This window comes from Zalophus californianus, chromosome 7 (assembly GCF_009762305.2).
Source record: "Zalophus californianus isolate mZalCal1 chromosome 7, mZalCal1.pri.v2, whole genome shotgun sequence".
Classification (NCBI taxonomy): Eukaryota; Metazoa; Chordata; class Mammalia; order Carnivora; family Otariidae; genus Zalophus; species Zalophus californianus.
Genome location: NC_045601.1, coordinates 135,754,732 through 135,775,465, shown reverse-complemented (window position 1 = coordinate 135,775,465; position 20,734 = coordinate 135,754,732). Strand labels below are relative to the sequence as shown.

At 44.8% G+C, this 20,734-nt stretch overlaps 2 protein-coding genes across 10 annotated transcripts in view; one reads left to right on the top strand and one right to left on the bottom strand.

Moving 5' to 3' along the window:
* Positions 1–8,522: 8,522 nt before the first annotated feature.
* On the bottom strand, positions 8,523–10,822 carry LOC113927410. 2 transcript variants are annotated; one of them, XR_003521618.2, is made up of 2 exons: positions 10,591–10,822; positions 8,523–9,387 (listed from the first exon to the last, which is right to left on the bottom strand). XR_003521618.2 is itself a non-coding variant. In XM_027603234.2 (2 exons), exons 1-2 carry the CDS (start codon positions 10,128–10,130, stop codon positions 9,291–9,293), a joined length of 408 nt encoding a protein of 135 aa, XP_027459035.1. In that variant the 3' UTR covers positions 8,523–9,290. The 2 variants fall into 2 exon arrangements, 1 of the variants encoding a protein (XP_027459035.1); XM_027603234.2 differs by lacking the exon at positions 10,591–10,822 and adding an exon at positions 9,820–10,130.
* Positions 10,261–20,734, top strand: part of ATXN1 (ataxin 1) — a 397,428-nt gene continuing 386,954 nt past the window's right edge. For 4 of the 8 annotated variants that reach the window (XM_027603224.2, XM_027603222.2, XM_027603221.2 and 1 more), the window contains exons 1-2: positions 10,261–10,503; positions 18,516–18,630. The gene's annotated coding sequence lies outside the window, so the exon portion shown is untranslated. Of the gene's footprint in view, positions 10,504–11,478; positions 11,772–14,373; positions 14,405–17,762; positions 17,813–18,515; positions 18,631–18,832; positions 18,969–20,734 lie in introns of those variants that run through there. The other 4 variants (XM_027603220.2, XM_027603226.2, XM_027603227.2 and 1 more) reach the window with 4 other exon arrangements.

The following is a 20,734-nucleotide window of genomic DNA, read 5'->3' as shown; positions in this document are numbered from 1 at the left end:
CTGGGCTGCTGTAACAAATGACCACAAACTGGGTGGTTTGAAACAAGTGAAATTTATTCTCTCACAGTTCTGGAAGCCAGATGTCCAAACTCAAGGTGTCAGCAGGTCCGTGCTCCCCCCGGGGCTCTAGGGAAGACTCCTTCCTTGCCTTGTCTAGCTTCCAGTGGTCGCTGGCGATTCATGCCTTCGTTTGGCTTATGGCAGTGGACCTAACACCAGTCTCTGCCTCTGTCTTTGCTTGGCCTTCTTCTCAGCATCCACTCTGTGTCTCTGTGTTCCTCCTTCCCTTCTTAAGAGGACAGCAGTAGTATTGGATACAGGGACCACCCTAACCCAGGAAGACCTCATTTCAACTAATGACGTCTGCAAAGACCCTATTGGCAAATAAAGTCACACTCAACAGATACTGGGCTTAGGACTTCAGTACATCTTTTTTGGGGGGATACGATTCAACATACATCAGAGGGCAATGGGAACTCACAAGAAGAAATGACCTGTGGGGTGAGTCACTGAAGTGGAGTCATGAACAAAAGGAAAACAGTTGCATGCTGAAATGATAAGCAGAGGTCAGATGGTGTGGGGAGTAACAGGAAGTGTTCTGATAAGAGACGCTCTCACTGAGGATACTCTTTCCATCTGTGCCGATGGCCCTGATTTTTTTTTTCTCTCAGAGTTTTAAAAAAATATTGTATAAATAAAAAGAATAAGAAAATAGCACTTCTCTGACTCACACATTGGGCAGAGCACAGACTCTTGTGATCATCAGGAAAGACTTCACAGAAGTGTTGATGCTTGAGCAGGATCTCAGGGTATGAGGATAAGTCACCATGCAAAGAAGAGGTGCTGGAGGGAGAGAGGGTTTCCCATACAGACAGAAAAGCACAGTGTTATTTCAGGGATAAACTCTTTACCTCTGCAAGCAGGGTCGAAAGCCTTTAAAGGCAACGCTGATATTGTCGACTCAATCTGCATTACTCAGAAACGGTATTAAAAAACGAAGGGGGGAAATGTTTTTGGTTTTAGTAAATGCACAAAGAAACACCCGATAACCTGGAAGAACACTAGGAGCATATAGAGGGAGGAGTTAATGGCTGGACACATTTGCCAAAGCACAAATATGGAAACCCCACCCTCAGCCAGATCTGGAGAAATCAAAGGGCTGAATGTGGTATAAATTCCTCTGCCCTGATTGCATAAGGAGATCTGCCAACATTTTTTCTCTGATATATTCCTTTCTGCATCAAGGACTGAACTGGGTTCTGAAAAACCCGATGGTGAACTAAGATAGGCATTTCTGAATCACCACCATGATCTAGGAAAATTAACTCCTCACTGATCTCCCCAGATAAGTACCCTAGCTTGTTGCCCCTGACATCTGCATCGGGCTCTGGCCGGGATTCTGTCATACAGCGACTCCCTTTTTTTGGCATAAGAATGTACAGGATGCCAGTAAAGTTCACACTGGGTCATCTAAGTCTCTTTAAATGCATGATGATTCATTGCTGGGGATGGGGGAGAGAGGACAGAGAGGGGGAAGGAAGTGCTGAGCGGAGAGGCGGAGCGATGTAATTATGAAATTGACTGCAGGAAAAAAAAAGCTAGCTCTGGGAGTGATGGGGTCACATGTTCTTACTATTGGTATTTAAGCTACAACTTTTCAACCAGGGGGAGGGGGAGGGGCTGGGAACCAGATCCCGTAAGGTGATTGGCTTTCAGAGGAGATGCATGCATCAGATGCCTGACATATTTATTAGTATCACAACGTGTTAATTTCTCTTTCTATCTGACAAAGAGAAAAAAGCTCTCTGATAACAGTACAGTTAGCAGAATAAAAATCTGGCTGCGGTGGTATGAGTGAACAATTTGTCTTCTTCTACTTGATTTACTCGCACTCCGGCTGACAGGGTCTTCCATTCTGTGCATTCGTTTTGTCCTTAAAAAGAGATTGTTTGTAATTTACAGTTTAAGTCTGAGTGCTATTATTCTATTCTGTCAGAATCTGTGGCAGAAGCTTTTGTTTCGTGTCTGTGCCACAGACACCAAGCAAATCCGCATCTTCAGACGTCAGTCTTGAGAGCTCCCCCAAGTCTGCCAGCAGGGAAACTTGCAAGGGGCCTGGCAGAAAAGGGTTCTTTCTGCAAATAACAGACAGCCCTCCCTGAAATCCCCGCTCAGCCAGCTTCCTCCGTGAACTCTAGTTATTTAGGTCACAAAGCAAAGTTTGCCAATGCATTTTTCCCTGACCCTGCCTTTTTGGGGGTAAACTTGGTAAATTCCTCATAAAGTAATTTTCTTAACCACCACCCCCCCAATTTGGGTCAGCTTCTTTCTCCTGGCCAATGTTGACTCAAGAAAAGTAAAGTAAGGGAGAGAGCTTATAGCTGTGTATTTTAGTGTCATGACACCGGAAAGACAAAGAACTTCCATAACAATTTGATATTTATGTTTTTAGCCTGTTGTTGCCCCTGATCTTATTTTGAAGGCACCCTAAGCCTAAGATGTACAACCCGTTAACTGCCACTACCTTAAGTTCAAACAGTGGTGGCTTTGGGCTTTGATTTTAATTTGGAAACTGTATTTCTTTTGAGGAAACAAAATGCCAAGTTGTTAATGAAATGCTTTTAATAGATTTCCAAATGCTCCTAGCCAATAGCAAGCTAAGTTCAACTCACTCATTCTAAGCCTAAAAATGTTCGTTTGCTTTTTGTGTTACAAGAGCTATGTTCTGCGGAGGTTGGAGACCATAAATTCTGATCCTTCATAGGTCACTGCATTACATTCAACCTTGGTCACAGTTACATTGATGAAAATTTATCTAGGTCTTCTTGCAAAATAAATAATAATGGCTAAAAATCATCTCATTTCCTTTTGACACGCCCTATTGTACTGAATAAATTAGAAAGTGTTTCTTAAAAAACAGATTTCCTTTTGATGGCCTTGATTTGTTTTCGAGTTAAGAGGCGATGATGTAATTTTCATTATCAACGCTCATCTGTCACTAGAAGGTATCAACCCCAAACCATTTAGCTATAAGCAGTAAAACTAGCCTTAACTACAGTGCTGTACTTTCCAAAACAGAATGTAAGTTTTCTCTCAGCTTCCCAGGGTGGCAAAGTACCCGAGATCCTCCCAAAAAAGACCTAGTTAGAGATGAGCCTAACAAATTTGTGTTTTGCAGGCCCGTACTAGATCCACCAGTGAGATTTCGGCTCACTCTCGGGAGTCATTTTCACAGGGAGAAGGTCCATGTTATATTACATAGTGCAAGGGGGAAACCTCTGGAAGGTAGAAAATAATTAAGTGATCTACTACACTCCCACAGAGAGCCATGCCAGGATCCTAAAGTCTCCAATTGTGGGTTCTTAGAACTAATTCCTGTACCTCTCCCGCCCCATTATCTCTACCAGTGCTGTCCACTGGAAACATAATACACAGACCTTCCACATGCGTAATTTAAAATTTCGTAGTAACCACATTAAGACGTAAAAGGAAACATGCAAAATTAATTTTAACAATATATTTTGTTATTTAACATATGCAGAATATTTTCATTTCAACATTTAATCAGTATAAAAGTATTGCAAGATACATACGTGTATGTATGGATGTATGCATATGTGTGTGTGTACATGTTCATGCTAAGTTTTTTAAACCCAAGGTATATTTTATGCTTACAACATACGTCCGTTTGAACTAACCACAGTTCAAGTGCTGAATAGCCACACTGGGGAGTGCAGACCTATCCTAGAGCACTTTTTTTGATTTCTAATCCTAGACAGAATCTTATTTAAAATTGCCTAATGGGGGCACCTGGGTGGCTTAGTCGTTAAGCATCTGCCTTCAGCTCAGGTCATGATCCCAGGGTCCTGGGATTGAGCCCTGCATCGGGCTCCCTGCTCCATGGGAAGCCTGCTTCTCCCTCTCCCACTCCCCCTGCTTGTGTTCCCTCTCTGGCTGTGTCTCTCTCTATCAAATAAATAAAATCTTTTTTTAAAAAATTGCCTAATGTGTAGCAAAGGAAACAGTCAACAAAACCAAAAAACAACAGACAGAATGGGAGAAGATATTTGCAAATGACATATCAGATAAAGGGCTAGTATCCAAAATCTATAAAGAACTTATCAAACTCAACACCCAAAGAACAAATAATCCAATCAAGAAATGGGCAGAAGACATGAACAGACATTTTTGCAAAGAAGACATCCAAATGGGCAACAGACACATGAAAAAGTGCTCAACATCACTCAGCATCAGGGAAATCCAAATCAAAACCTCAATGAGATACCACCTCACACCAGTCAGAATGGCTAAAATTAACAAGTCAGGAAACGACAGATGTTGGCGGGGATGTGGAGAAAGGGGAACCCTCCTACACTGTTGGTGGGAATGCAAGCTGGTGCAACCACTCTGGAAAACAGTATGGAGGTTCCTCAAAAAGTTGAAAATAGAGCTACCCTATGACCCAGCAATTGCACTACTGGGTATTTATCCCAAAGATACAAATGTAGTGATCTGAAAGGGCATGTGCACCCCAATGTTTATAGCAGCAATGTCCACAATAGCCAAACTATGGAAAGAGCCTAGATGTCCTTCAACAGACGAATGGATAAAGAAGATGTGGCATACACACACACACACACACACACACACACACACACACACACACACACACAGAGGAATATTATGCAGCCTTCAAAAAATGAAATCTTGCCATTTGCAAGGATGTGGATGGAACTAGAGGGTATTATGCTAAGCGAAATAAGTCAGTCAGAGAAAGACAATTATCATATGATCACACTGATATGAGGAATTTGAGAAACAAGACAGAGGATCATAGGGGAAGGGAGGGAAAAATGAAACAAGATGAAACCAGAGAAGGAGACAAACCATAAGAGACTCTTAATCTCAGGAAACAAACTGAGGGTTGCTGGAGCAGAGAGGGGTGGGAGGGATGGGGTGGCTGGGTGATGGACATTGCGGAGGGTATGTGCTATGGTGAGCGCTGTGAATTGTGCAAGACTGATGAATCACAGACCTGTACCCCTGAAACAAATAATACATTATGTTAATAAAAAAAGGAAAAAAAATAAAAAAAATAAAATTGCCTAATGTGTGTACTGTTAAACTATAAACTTTTGGTAAACTACCATAACTTTAATTTCACTCTTGACTATTGGTGATGTAATTTGCATTGCCCAAAAGCCGTCTTGCTACAGTTTGGTGGAGGATCAAAAAAGATGATTCAGGATCTTTAAAAGTCTCTGCTATGCACTGAGCCCAGTGACTTTAATTTGGGTGTGGTGAGCTGACCTCAGAGTCTATTGTGTGGGCCCCGTTTGTTTTTAGTTTATTTTACTTTTCTGGCCTCCCCAGCTTTATTTGGGAGTGCAATCTGAGGAAGATATATTTGTTTTGCCAGTACACTCTGATTGGCTCAAATTTTAAAATGACATATGTAGGGTAACACCCTCCCTATAATAGCATGGTTAAAGGTCTGTCAGTATTTCCATTAAAAATTCAAACTTTCCAGGATTTATTACATAGCCATAACAAATGGCTCCAGGCAGAAACTTGGCAAATCCTTCTCTAACGTAGGAGGAAATCTTTTTAAAACAATTTTTAAAAGGGAAAAAATAAACAAGTGTTTACCACTTCAATTTCCTCATGTGATTCTTTTGATAGGAAAGGCATTCAGAGAAAAGGCACAGCATATCTTTACATTTTGTTTGTCTTACAAACTTGAAATATTAGTATTCGCTTGTAAGTCAAATTTTGCCAGAGAGTTCTACCATTGCCCTCCTACCTGCCAAATTTTCAAGGACTCTAGTTTTGGATTCTCATGTTTCTACGTCTGATGAATATACTGATTTGGGGAGGTGCCGGGTCAGTTGACTATGAGTCTTTATGTTTCATCATGGTAAAAATGGACAGTTTCAAAAGATACGATTTGTTTTGGTGGGAATTCCTTGCAGAGATTTCTTACTCATTTATATTTTCAGGGCCTAGTGCTGGCAAATGAATGATAAATACATAAAAAGCAGCTTGGGAATTAAGACATAGTCTCTGTTCCTAAGTCTCTTATTTAAATATTCACTTTTTAAATATTCACTATGTAGTAACTTGGGAAAATCTTTGAAACGGTAAACAACATGCTGCTGGATCTTTAACATCTATGCTTTCCCTTATTTGTGAACACCTCAGTGGATTATTATAGCAATTAAATGACAATGCTATGAACGCACAGGCTGGTTTCAAAACTTTTTTGAGGCTTGGCTCTCTAATGTCTTATCCACCTCTTGGGAGTGTTTTTTTTTTTTCTTCTTCTTCTTTTTTTTCTCTTGGGAGTGTTTGAAGATGCTATAGGGAAGGCTCTGAAAAGTGTGAAATGCTATATAGATATAACTGAAACGTAGATGCTCACCACTGCAAATGTTAAAGATAACCCCCTTCAATTACTGGGAAAGTAAAACATGGTGAGAAGTGCACATTCTTTCACCAACATATTTGACTCCAAATCAACCTGATTTATCTGATGTAGTGTTGGGTTGACTGACCCCAATGCTTTTAAGATAAGCAGGAGCTACTCTTAGAGTGACCTAATGCCGTATTGCATTATATTTCCCCCCGGTTTTACTGAGAAGTAATTGGCATACATCACTGTGTAAGTTTAAGGCATACAGCATGATGGTATGACTTGGATCTATTGTGAAATGGTTCTGTTTTCTTTATTTTCCACTGGAGGAAAAACTAAGGGGTCTTTTCCGAGTATGACTTTTGAAGCCCACTTTAAAAAAATGAAGTCTAGAACTCTAAATAAGTATATCTATATTCTACTTAACTTCCAATCCGTTCAATTTAGTTGTTATAACCTAAGCTGTTTGCTTTTGCTTGTCTTTGTTTTGTTTTGAACTATGTAAGAAAGAGGCGACTTCCAGTAAAAACATAGACTACAATTTAAAATCCCTGATGATTTGGAGGGCTTGTATGCTTGTTTTATTAAGCACTCTTGTGCTCCCTCTGCTGCCGTCAAGAAAACTTTCACATTCAAGACCCCAGGACATTCCTCAGAGTGTCCACTTGGCAACGATGATGCAGATTTGCGCATGAAATCAGGGCTCTTGTCTGAACTACAGTACTATCTGACCAAAGCATACAGTGTAATTGTGTTTCATTAAAAAGTGCAAATTAGTTAAAGGCGGAGGGAATACCAAAGGAATAAATAGAAGAATTAAGTTCTACATCCGTGGGCAAATGCACCTAGACAGAGCCCTGTAGTATGGACAGTGTTCTTCATACTACAGCGTGCTTGGAAATCACCAGGGGTGCTGGCTAAAAGGCAGATTGTGATTCAGTAGGTCTGGGGTGGAACTCTCATTCTGAATTTCTAAAAAGCTCCCAGCTGCTGCTACCACTACTCTGAAGATAAGGCTTTTAAGAAGCAAGATGTAATACATAACGATAGGATATCATATATACTGATAGCCTACTTTAAGCCCTCAAAAGTAGATACTATCAAAACAATGAAGTAGATATAAGGGATAAAAAATCATTTTCCATGGTGTTTGAGCAATGCAGAACACAGACTAGGAGTAAGGCTAGGCAGGCCTTACGTCTCAATTTCCTTTAATTTTAAAGTTTGACTTATGTTTGTATGAACACAGTATCAGATTTATGAATAGGACCGTAGTACTACATATTTGCCTACTGGCTTCTTGAAAGCCCAGCCCTTTCATGGAGTTTTTATCTGCATGACAGAGCCTTATTTTTAAAGAATGAGTGTCAGTTATTTGTACATTTAATATTTTGCCATCTGAAAATAATGCAGTACTAAAGGTAACGAAACTGTATCAGGAGAATAGTTTCCGTGGCACCTTGCAGGAAGGAATAGTTACAGACTTTAATGACACTTTATGGCTTTAATCTTAATAGCTAAGAAAGTAAATGACACATTTCTTATTGTTTTTACTGTTTGGGTAATATACATATTCAGCTTCCTTAAGGGAACATTTAAATTAATTGACTTAGTCTAATCTGAATTATGTGTTTTAATTTAAGGTTGTTAAAATAACTTAAATTAACTGCCTGTGTCAGTGTAATAATTAAAATATTAGCTGTTTTTGGCTGAAAATTCTCTCAAAGTAAAAATGTCTAAAAATAGAGTGGAGGTGGATTGGGCAGTCCGCAGAAGAAAAACATGGCAACCAATATTTTCTGTTACAAAAATACGTTAGATGAAGTTAGTTTATATGAAAGCTGTCCGAAACTGAAATGAATAGCAGAAGCTCTGTTTATTCACAGGCCAGTAATAATAATGCCCATAGCACAAAGCATTCGTCTTTTCGGTGCCGAACCGACTGCTTCTGATCCTTTCGAGAGCGGAATCCACCAAGCAGGGGGAGGAGCCAGTCTCCGGTTCTGTTCTGAGATCTTAGCCTTCACCTTGATAACGCTTGTCAACAACAAAACGCCAGGAAGAGCCTTTTCAGGAAACTGATTTCAACTGTCCACTAGAGGCTGTAATGAGACCAACAATGTCACTTTAAACCGACCTGGGGTTTAAACTGTAGCAATCATTGCGTTTTAAATGAAAAAGGAAAAAAAAAAGTTTTAGAACCGAGTCAGAGTGAACAGTAGTAGTTTTATTTAAATAGCCATGTATATGTGCATGGTATTTCAAAATGCGAGAAAAAAAATTATTTCCGGGGCTCTACACCTTCCTAGTTGTTAGTATGCTTATTTTTATTTCTGTAGCACGTTGGCTCTACAATACAGTTGTTTAAAAGCTGACACATTTCTCTTGGTGATTCTGTATCCTGCTTCGGTTGGTGACTAACCGTTAGGTCATACGTAAACTCAGCCAAAGGTTTCTCAAATACAGCTTACAGTCAATAGTGGTGGCTTCCAGAGAGAAACTTATGTGGAAAGATCATGTTTCTAGACACTTGGTTCTAAGCACCTGAAAGAGGTCAAATGCTGCCCCGACACCTACTGGTCTTCCAGAATTATCTGCAGCAAGGAGAACGCCGCACTGAGCTCCCTTCAGCACGGAGGTGCCTTCCCTCTTCTCCAGGAGCCACACCTGTTGGCAGGGTGCACCCGTCCACAGAGGATTCCTTCCCACCGACTAACACCTGGCGGTGGTGCACGCGGAGGGGGCGGGGTGGTGGGCAGCTGAGAACCGCGCATCAGCATTGAGCGCAGAGGAAGTTCCTCAGCGTGGATTCATGAGAACTGCCATTTGATGCTCGGTTTGCTTTCTGTATCTCCTGCACTGGTTACCTCATTTCCGATTAAATTAATGATCCCGAATCAGCTGCGAAAGGAGTGCGCGGGTCTTCTTCCAAGGCTGGGGCTGGGGACTTCAGTACCCAAAGCAGATTTCCAGACCTGCAGAGAGCGAAAGGGGGGGGGGGGCAGGGAGGGCACCCGCTTTCACGGGCAGGAAAGGTGACGGTGCACATGCAGTCGCGGGGACCCTTCAAACTTTCCTGAGTTGCACGCAGAGGCAATCCCCGCAGCCCCGTGGTCCTGGTTCCGGAACGAAACCGGTTTGAGGGTTAACGTGCACCACGATCCGAGTCAGCCCTCTTAGACGATTCTCGGCGTGCCCGGGACGAAGGGCACGTCGGGATCACGCTTGGCCCCCCTCCCCTCCCGCGGGGAGGGGGCTATTTCGCCGGCTGCGAGCTGAAGCCCGACACCCCTCGGAGAGTCCTCCAGGGCGCCCGGAGTTGCACCCCGCTGTCGCTCTGTCCCCTCCAACTAGGTGCAGGGACCCGGGGAGGCGCGCGAGGACCGACCGGTCACCGTTAAAATTACCTCATCGTTTCAGCTCCCCGCCCCTTTCCCAAACCTGGAAGAAGCGTCCCCTCCGGCCGGAGTCGCACCCCCCGCCCCCCGTTCCCGAGCCAGCCTCGGGCCACGCGCCGCCTCCCCGGGGGCCGCCGAGCCCGGGCAGCGCGCAGCCAAGGGTTAAGGGCGCCGGCCGGCCGGCCGCCGCGCCGTGCGCTCGCGGTGCTCCGAGCGGCTCGCCCCGCCGCCCGCCAGAGGGTGCCCCCCCACCCCCAAGTCGGATCCTTGAGCTGCGGCGGCGGCAGCCAACTGCTCCATATTTGGCTTCTATTACACATTTACATACTGGAGCGAGCGAGCGAGCGCGAGAGAGCGCGAGGGAGGGAGGGCGGGCGGGCGGAGGGAGGAGGGAGGGGAGGGGAGCAGGGGGGGTAGGAGGAGGAGGAGGAGGACGAGGAGGAGGAGGAGGACGAGGAGGAGGAGGAGGAGGAGGACGGAGAGGAGGAGGAGGAGGAGGAGGAGGAGAGAGCAGAGTGTACCGCAGACATCATTTCTACTACAGTGGCGGAGCCGTACAGGACCTGTTTCACTGCAGGGGGATCCAAAACAGCCCCGTGGAGCAGCCGCCCGAGCTACAGCAGCCGCAAGACACTGTTTCTCTCCCTCTGCCCCCCCTTCCCCACGCAACCCCAGATCCATTTACACTTTACAGTAAGTGGCTATTTTTTTCTCCTCTGATTCTCTCTCCCCCCTCCCCCATCCCCTTCGCCCCTTATTTAGATTAAAATTTGCCCCTACCCCCGCTCTCCAGAGGGGCAAAAGCAACAACCAGCAAACAAACCCCAAACCCCAGTCGCCGGCACCGAAAACAGCTGGAAGAGGAGCGAAGGAAATCGACGCGTCGTTGTGGGGTGTGTGTGTGTGTGTGTGTGTGTGTGTGTGTGTGTGTGTGTGTGTACATACAACCTTCTCCCGCTCCAGCCTCCCGGGCCGACACCCCCGCGCGGGGCGCAGGGACTGACGGCAGGGGGCTGCCGGGCCGGTGGGCGCCCGCCAGGCGAGGGGGCGCGCCCGGGCTGGGGGTGCGGGCGCGGGCGGGGAGAGCGGCGGCGGCGCCCCGCTCCGGTGGCTGCTGGTCCGGCCGCGAGTGCGGAGAGCCGTGTCCCCCTCCCTCGAGGTGGCGTAGGGGTAGGCGGCGGCGGCGGCGGCGGCGGCGGCGGCGGCGGCGGCCGGGGGTCGCGCTGCCCTCTCCTCCCGCCGCCCGCTCCTCAGCCCTCTCCCCCTGCAGGGCGGAGGAGCGAGTGGGTCTGGAGGAGGGCTGGGCTTCCCCGCGGGTGGCCGCCCGGCCTCGGAGCCCCGGGCGGGGGTCTCCCCGCGGAGGCCAGCCTCGCCGGGTGTGCGGCTGCGGGCCGGGAGTTTGCGCGCGGCCGGGCGCCGGGCGGTGGGAGCGCGGGGGGCGCGGAGGGGTGGGCGCGGGGGGAGCCGACGTGCGGGTGCCGGGAGCGCGGCTGGAGCGGCGGTGGCGGCCCTGCTGCTGCTGCCGCCGCCGCCGCCGCCACCGCCGCCCTGTTGGTGCAGCCGCTTCCTGATCATGTGCAGCCGCCGCCGCCGCCGCCGCCGCTCGGAGCCGGGAGCCCGCGAGCGCCCCAGCCCGGGCCCGCGCCCCCGCCACCGCCCGCGGCAGGAGCGGAGGAGCGGCGGCGGGCGCTGCCCTGCCGGCGCCGGGAGTGAGCGGCTGCGCGGCTGCTGGGAGGGTGAATGAAGCCAGGAGGAGGGGAAGGAGGAGGCGGCGGCGGCGGAGGAGGCGCTGCGGGGATTGGGATGCGCCCTGGAGCCCCGCTGCTCGTTCACTCTGGGCCGGGCCGGAGACTCCGCCACTCCCGCGGCCGCCGCCGCCGCCGCCTCCTACGTGGTTCCACCGCTGCGAGCAGGCCGGTCCCGCAGGGGGCAGGCAAGGGGCCGGCCGGGCGGAGCGAGAGGTGAGGCGGCGGCGTGAGTGTGAGTGAGTGCGTGCGTGTGTGAGTGCGTGTGTGTGTGTGTGTGCGCGCGTGTGCGCGGGGGGGGGCGGCGGGGGCCGTCGCGGTGGGGAGCGGCCCCACGGGGGCCACTTGGCTGACTCTGCGGCGCCCCGACCCCTCCCCAGCCCCCCGCCCTCAGGCCGCCTTCCTAAACTCCGGGGCTTGTGCTTTCATTTTATTTCAGACCACGTAGGGGGCTGACTGGAAGCGATGAAACAATTCAGGTTTTCTAGGGAGATTGAGCAAGGACCTTAGTGGGGGGGGGGGTGGAAGTAGGGTGGTGGTGGTGATCTTGCCAGAAAACAACAAAAAAATCAGTTTCCAAGGACCGTGGGGTTCGGTTCAACCCTGTGGCTGTTATGTTTTGTTTTGCTTTCTCAGTATATAATCCTGCAGATAAGAGGGTAATATAAATACTTCGGGAGATTGGGAAATTGCTGAAGAGTAGTAAGGGCAAGAAAAAAAAAAAGCCAGTCGGAAGCTGGTTATATAATGCGCGATGTGGCTAACGAGAACGGCAAGCTATTTTTATTTTGTTTACCGTATGCTGTGCAGTAGGGACTCCTCCAAACTGGTTCTGTCCCCGAAGAGATTCTTAGCTTCCCTGCGAGATCCACGGGATACAATTAGTAAAATTAGAAGACCCTATTACACCCACAGAATGAGAACTACTGTCTTAGAGTGGCATGCTCCCTGCACATCCCTTCGTGCAGGCTCGGGAATGTGTATATGCAAATAAGTTCTCCTTTGGCAATCTAGTAGTCACATCTCAATGACATTTGTGTTTTGTAATGCAGGCTGTTCTTAATATTTAAACATTGTCGGTACATATCGCACAGAGCAGTGGGTAGTTACTTGATGGTTATTTTTAGGCATAGCTGGTTACTTTTTCGACAGTGTTATTAGCTAAGCCATTTCTGTTTGGGTTTCTCAGGAGCCCTGTAGTTCCTAGAAGCCCCTGTTAGCCCACCCTGTGGTTTATTTGCAGTTGGATACTTGGGCCTTTTTCTTTTCCTTTTCTTTCTTTTTTTAAAATTTATTTGGTGGAATGAAGCCTGTGCTTGAGGAAACCACCAAAGAGAAGGTTGAGAAAATCCTGCACATGGACTCTTGGAAAGGGATTGCACCATAACAGCTAATGCTGTGGCATTTGATCTCCTCTGATTGTCCTCCAACTGTGCATGCCTCAGTCAATATTTTAGCGGCTCAGCAGACAAATGGGCTTGAGAGCCGCCTTCTGTGTACAGCAGAGGGTGAAGGGCTCCCGTGGACCTCCTGGCTGCCTCTTTCTCATCGTGTAGATCCGTGTCAATGGTGTAGGTTTTCCCTGTACTTACTCCGGGCCCTGATCACTCCTGTAATTAGATCAGGTTGCCATGGCAACAGACAGTGTGCCTCGTCCATTCAGGTGGGTTTGTCTTGTGCCTGGGCTACTCCAAGTATTTTATGCACAGGATTTGTGCTGCTCCAGCCAGAGGAGAGACTCCAGTGCCTCAGTTGTGTCTTCTTTTGGTCATTTGGACAGGAGACACTGAATGAGACTTTGCAGCAACTCAGCTTTTGTAAAGGAGACCAGCAAGCTGGTAAATGCCTTTCCCCGCACAGTGAAAGAGGCCTGGCAGTCCTGCTGATGTTGATTGTGAACAGATCAACAAGTATTTGGTACTTGTTAGAAACCTTTCAGAACTTACCAAAGCAATGGTTTTTTTGCAGTCTGGTGCCTTTGGCCTTGTGGATATTTAACCCCTTCACGTGGGAAAGCGCCGGTCCCTTAGAACCTATGTTGTCACTGTCGGGATTCTAAAGGGTTGACTCAGGGGAAGGGGTTTATGTAGGACAGATATCCCCCTTGTCACATTTCACAACTTTACCATTATCATAGCCGCTATAATCCACGAAAAATGGGACTGACTGGAGGGACCATTCTGGGTGGGTACATTTTTAATTTGGACTTCTTGGCCATCCTTAATCTTTACATCTGTCAGTAGTACCAAGGTTTTTCTCTCAGGTGAGAGATGACAGAGGCCTAGAGCTCGGAGACTGACAATGGGTGATGCCTTTACACAATAAGCAACTTGCACTGTATTTGGAGATATAATTTAATGAGCATTAGTAATTTAGAGCAGCACTCTCCTCTTTGTATTACGATGCCACCTCATTAAGTCCAGTAGGCAAAGAAAAATAATCCTGTTGCCAAAAAATAAAAAGGAGAGAAAAGTAAGTAGCTTTGGTTGCTGAAGCTTTTGTGTGGCGCAGGCGATCCACCTGAGGGGGAGTATTTTAATAACCCTGATATGTGAAAGAGAAAGTAATTGAGAATAATAATGTCTTGATTTGGTTGTGATCCTGCCAGTCTGTTTTTCAGTTTTTAGTTTTACAGCCCCATAGCTAAATTGGTAAATCCTTTTTTTTTTTTTTTTTTGCCCTGGGGCTAGGATTCTTTCCCCACAGGGGGTTTACGACTTTCTACTATTTAGTGAGTTTATGCGGTTGGTAACTTGATTGTGGCCTGTTCAGATCAAGTGCTTCTGTGGTTAAAACAAGCTATTTTTTTTTCCCCTAGGACGTAAATAGATGGGAAGCAAGGATATGAAGTAAGGCACGGAAGTTTTAAGTTGTACACACTTTGGAGGTCCTGGATTATATTTTGCAACATACAGAAAATCTCTTGCAGTAAAACGTGAACATGTATTTTTGAATGCTAAAATAAGTATGAAAATGTACTTGATTGGGAACTGTGAAAGTCAATACTTTCCTCTCTGGATTTCATTTTAAGAGGGTTTGGTTAACAGAAATGATATGATACTTTGTCTGGAATATTATAACTAGGCTCCAGGGCCTCTGAATTGTCTTACTCTTCAAGAGAGAGATTCAAGAAAAACTCTTAGCCATCAGATTCTATGTCAAGTGCCCGTAGAAGGCCTTACATTTCATTGTCTCTGAGTCCTGGGAAAGGCCAGCCTTAAGAGATTTTTAAAACATTAGTAAATACATTCTGTGACTCCTCTATTTGTTGTCATTACAGAGTTTAAGGACTCACATTCCTTTTGTGTAATATGCTTTTATTTTTTTTTTCCATTCTGAAATGTCAAGTGGATTTTACTTTTGCACTTACCTTGAATGACAGTTTCTGATGACTAACACATTGCAACAGCGGCTCATTTTATTTCCTATTAGAAGTTAGTCGATAAACATATTTTATTAAAACCCTGAAAATTAGTGTAGGAGTGAATGTTAATTCTTTCAACTATAGCTGTGAGCAGGTAGCACATAGTTTAGATTCTGAAACTCTGATATGCTTGCATATTAATGTGACAGAGTGCAGGAGACAGGGTAGACATCATTTTCAGGGTGGACATAAATAATTTGATTTCCATTGCTTTTTATTTTCAGAGATCAGTAATTTGAATGATTGGCTTCTGTGAGAGATTTAGACATGGACAAGCTTAACTGCTTCAAAGAACAGATTTAGTTCCGGTCATACTTCCAAGGTTATCAGAAGCAGGCCCTCCTTATTTTGTAAAAGCGTTGAGAATAATACATTGTAGAAATCTCAGTAGAGATAATCATTTCTGTCCCAGGGCGTTCCATAAAGGACTGAGCATTTTTAAGAATGAATTTTGTAGTCCTCAATTATGCTGTTCAAATTTTAGTTTCATTGAATTCAGTTTAATAAAATACCCATTCAACATGTCTTTAAGAGATGATATAATAATGAGCATACTGAATGCTGTTTTAGAGAATATTTTTAAATGTTGGCTGAAAGAGTTGTAATTGGATCAAGGTTTTGAAAAAAATACATATAAATGCTTAAAATTGTAGGAGTGATAAAAAGATTTAGGTAAATCATCTCTATTTGTGGAGACAGTTTTAAAAATCTTTTTCCTGTTTCATAATTTATATATTTTTGTCTTTATCAGTGTAGTAATATATTTTGTAATCCTTATCCATATGAACTTTCCGGGCTAGCGTGCTATAAATGTTTGTAGTGTGTGTTACCTTCCCGAATGTAATGAAACCCATTTAGAACTATCACAGACAAAAAAAGCGACAAGCATTATATTTTCCTTGATATGTTTGATGTTAGCAGAAACATTTCATTGATTTTTCTATAACTTTTAATGCATACCATTTGTGAAGTAATGAAAATGCAGTGGTAATTGCCATAATGTAAGCAAAAATGGTATCCTACCTGAAAATGACTTTTCAGAAAACTCATTGTAGTGTAAACAGAATTTGAGACTTAAGGGGGCTGAGGTTGCCCTGATTATGCTGTTTTGATTCAGGCTAAGAGGAACTCTTTATTCCACTTAGGGGCTCTTTAGGCATGACACCTTTTGAGGGAGTTATTTAGCAGAAGTTTTTAGTAATAATTGTCTTAGCTCCTAACCTATAAGCAATTTATCTCCTAACATGCAAAGAAAATGTATTCTTCTGTCACTGTGTATGGCAGATTGTCTTTTATTACACCCTTAGATTTGGCCTACTCTCCCCGAATTATTTATAATATCTCCTGTATTTATTTATCTATTATTTTCTCTTTACTATCCCGTTAGCGTTATTTAGCCTATCTATCTTAGTAAACTTCCTCTATAAATGGAATTGTGTTATGTAGTTCTGCTGTGCTTTTAAAATATTAAGCATTCTATGTTTAGTGTATATGTTGTAGAAAACATTCTATAGGCTATTATTGGGGTTGTTTTTTGTTTTTTGTTTAGTATTTTGTATGTTTTTGCAGTGAATCCACTCTGCCTTGCTTTTTTGGTTCTTGTGTTTCTTCCCTCTGATGGAACAACAAGCTATGTGAACTCTGTTCATTACTGAAACTGGTGTAGCAACACAAATACTTTAGAAATAAGTAGGCATACCCATGTGAGAGTAAATTAATATTTTACAGCATTTGCATCATGTTTGACTGTTCTGTGCACTTCAGCAGAATAGGAGGAGACTGTAATTCGGACTCTATAAAACCTTATTTGCCAGGTGATATGTAAATAGGACTGTGTGCACACGTAGACATACTGGCAAACACTCAACTGTTAGCTCATAAAGCAAGTGCTGTCTGCAAATCCGCGGGACCTGCACCTTGCTCAGAACTGATTATCCAGTATGTTGATGCTTCGTTTGAGAAGTTACTAGATACAAACAAGAAAACAGCTACTGTGGAAGGGCAAAGAGAATCCTCTCTTTAACTTGGCCATGATTGACATTGTAACTCCACAGGTTTCTTCATGGAGGGCTGGACTTAGCGGAGTCTTCCAAGGACTTCAAAGATGTTGTAGTTTAGAGCAGCTTCCCTATGTTCTCCATACTCACAGATTACAGGGGAGAAACCAAGGACTAGAAAACTTAACTTCTTTTGCATATCAGTCCCCGGCATGCAGTAGATGCTTAAGTAAATACTTGGTGAATGGATTCGTTAGAAGTAAGAATGCTTTGGCTACTTTTCATTACTTTGAAAAGTGTTGGAAAGCGATTGAAATTATTTTCCTTTCCAGCTGGGCTGTGCTTTTAAAAATAGTGAGTGTGTACGGATGAAAAAAATCATGACTACAGAGATATGTTGCCATGTACCCGGGGATAATTGGCTGAGTTACCTGTTTACAGATTATTCACGTTGGAGATCGTATTCATAACTCCAGAATAGTTTCTTTCTGACATCCAATATAATCCTGGGCCTCCTCCTTCCTACTGTTACGTAGCGTGGGCTAAGGAAACCCAAACTAAATTTAAAAATCAGCCCAAACAAATATACAGATCAGCTCTAATAATCAAAGATGGAAAATCTGCCCAGCAATGACTAGTTGGGGGGTTAGTTTATAACTGTGCTTCTGATTCTTTCCATTTCATGTGGGCAGTTGGGAATGACCAGTATTTAAAAGTATTATTTTCATAGGGCTGAAAACTCTGCTAGCAGATCAAGTCCTCAACTTCTTCCATTTCTGTGCATAGGTCTTTACCTCACAAAAATTACTACAAGCACCAAGCTCCCTGATGGAAAGGTATATGGAAGATTCATTCATTCTCTTGTTCATCCATTCACACATTCACTCATTCATTATACAGTGGATGATTTTTACTTAACCATGAGCAAGGCATTGTGGCAAAATGAAAATGAAGTAGACATACATTCAAAAAAGAAATAATTTAAAATCCAGTGGAAAGTCTAGTGAACATGTGCATACTTTCACAATTTTTTCTGCATTTGATACATTTTTCTATCCCATTCGACTGGTATGCCAATAACTGTGCTTTTTTTTTTTGTGATTGTTCCTCAAGTTGCATGTTGATAGTAATACATGCCATGTGAAAATTAGACTTTGGCTTAATTACTACTATTCAACCCATGCCCATTTCACCTGATATCCTGTGATTACCAGCATGTGTTTATCAGATGATTGGTTAGAATCATTAGGGGAAAGAATGACAGTGCCTGGCTCCAATGGGGAGGCCGAGCTCTTAATTTGATTGAAGGGACGACCTTTTTGTGTGGTGGCCTCCCTCTGAGCCCTGTTGACTCAAACCAGACCTGCCTTCTGAGCTGGCTGGTATCTGTAATTCTCATAAGACAAAATGCACAATTTGATGTCCTTAAAGTTTAGATTTCAGTGTACTTAAGATGGAATTATTTTTGGAAGCCATTTGTCCTGGTTTTCATTTTGGATTTCTTCTCCTGCGCCCCCCCCCCCCCCCGCACCCCTGCAGGAGCATCGTGCAGCAAGTCGCCAGGGTGGTCCGTTCGAGCCGCGGATTTGTGTGTCATCCTTGCAAGGCGGTCTCCTCTTCCACGGCCACTACAGGGAAGTGCATCACATATCAGGTGAGAGTTTGGCTATGTTTGTGTAGTTTCCATCCGAGGATCACATCTGACCCGGAAAATCACCCCGTACCCACGCTTTCACATGTCGTGGACCGTTCGGTGTGACTGCCTTGGCAAGCTGCCTTCAGAGGGAAATTGAGAAATTGCCAAGAGCATTTTTAAAAACTTGGCTTGAAGTGTCTCTCTTTTTGGTTTAATTTAGAAGAAAGTGGTTCACGAAGAAGTCTGCATTTGACCTGGTAACGATTGGCCGTTGGTGTGTTAAGCCCGAGCCTGATTGTCTTCGTTGTCACCTTTCCCTTAATGCGATGAGACCGTTTCGCTGCCAAACTGTGACCGTAAGTCACGGTTTTCACGTTTTAGGTTTTTGTAGAGTGATTCAAGTGTAGGGAGACAGAGGCCTGTTTGTTCAGTGGCAGCCAGTATTTGTCGAATCTTGAATTTCTTTGTGTCTGTTTGGATTTTACAACTTCCTGATTGCCTCACGTACAGTAAATTTTTCTGGCCTGGAGAGTCATGCAGACACAGGGGTGTATGCGGTGTTGATGACTCATGGTTCTGTATTGAAGAGAGGACAAGAAGATCCTGCCTACATGAAATCGGGAGACATGGAAGTTAGACAGAAGTTGGAGCAAGAGAGCTTGGGAGCCCTGGTGTATGCAACCAAAGGGGATTGTGAAATAGATCCCCTCTTGCTATTTACCTTGGGAGTGGTCCTGCGGAAATGGACTCCTTCAGAGGTTCCCAAGCCTGGCTGGGCCACAGAATCACCTGGAAAGCTTAAAAAGAGAGTGGGGGGTGGGTGGAGAGAGAGAGAGAGAGAGAGAGAAGGATTTGGGGCTCCACCTCCTGAATCAAAATGAACCTTTAATGGTCTCTTGGAATCATACTGATGCTCCACAGGTTTGGGAACTGCTGAATCGGGTGGTCTCTGGGCAGCTCTTCCCGAGTCATGTTCTGTTTCCTTCCTTGGCGAGACACATGGTCTGCCGTTTCCACACCTCACGTATAAAATTCCCGATTTGCAACTAATTTGTTAAGAGGTGGATATTTGCTTTACCGAAATGTTCTGTTGAAAAATGATTCCCTAGCTTTCTTTAAATACAGGGCTCCCCCTCTATACCTAAGATTGAGTTTTTAAGTGAACCTGTAATTTCCATGGCATCTGAGCTAAGAGCACGGGGCTCTGGAACCAGCCTGTCTGCATTTAGCATCTGCAGCTGCCACTGGGTCCCATTAGCTTTCTGTGCCTCAGTTTCTTGATGAGTAAGGTGGAGATAAGATTAGAACTTTCTTTCCTTTCTTTTTAAAAAGATTTTATTTATTCATTCGTGACACAGAGATACAGAGAGAGAATGAGAGAATGAGCAGGGGGAGAGGCAGAAGCAGGCTCCCCGCTGAGCCAGGAGCCGGACGTTGGGCTCGATCCCAGGACCCTGGGATCATGACCTGAGCTGAAGGCAGACGCTGAACCATCTGAGCCACCCAGGCGCCCCAAGATTAGAACTTTCTTCTAGGGCTGCTGTGAGAATGGAATGAAATAATACGTGTGTACAGAGTGGGATAGTACCAGCGTATGGTTTGTGATCTGTGAACATAAGTTATCTTTGTGATCATGTAACTTAACCTCTTGACAGGATAAGTATAATGTTCTTGTTTTGTGATGGTTGCTCCTGGACCATACATGACTAGGAGCCGGTAAATATGCCTGTACCTTGATCTTTGGACTGACACTGTAGACATTTGCAGCTCTGCAAAGCAAATGAGCCTTTTATTTATTTTTCTGAATGTTGTGTGAGTCCATCTCTCTTGCTGCGATAGGATGCATACGTGGTGTTTTCCTCTCGTTGTAAGAAGTTGGGTGCACAAATGAAGTTATGTGTAGTCCAAGTAAAAAGAAACAAAAACCGGAGTGACTGAAGTACAATGTCTCAGGAAGGGTAGCCAGAAAAGTCCTGCCTGGGGGATGGGGCCGGGGGGGGGTGCGGTCAGGAAGTGATCCCAAACATTATATCCTTGAGAAATATGGACCTAGGTCCTTGACATTTTATGGGCAGTGGGTCAGGGAGGTGTCGTTTAAAAGGAAATAGAATAACCCTAAAAG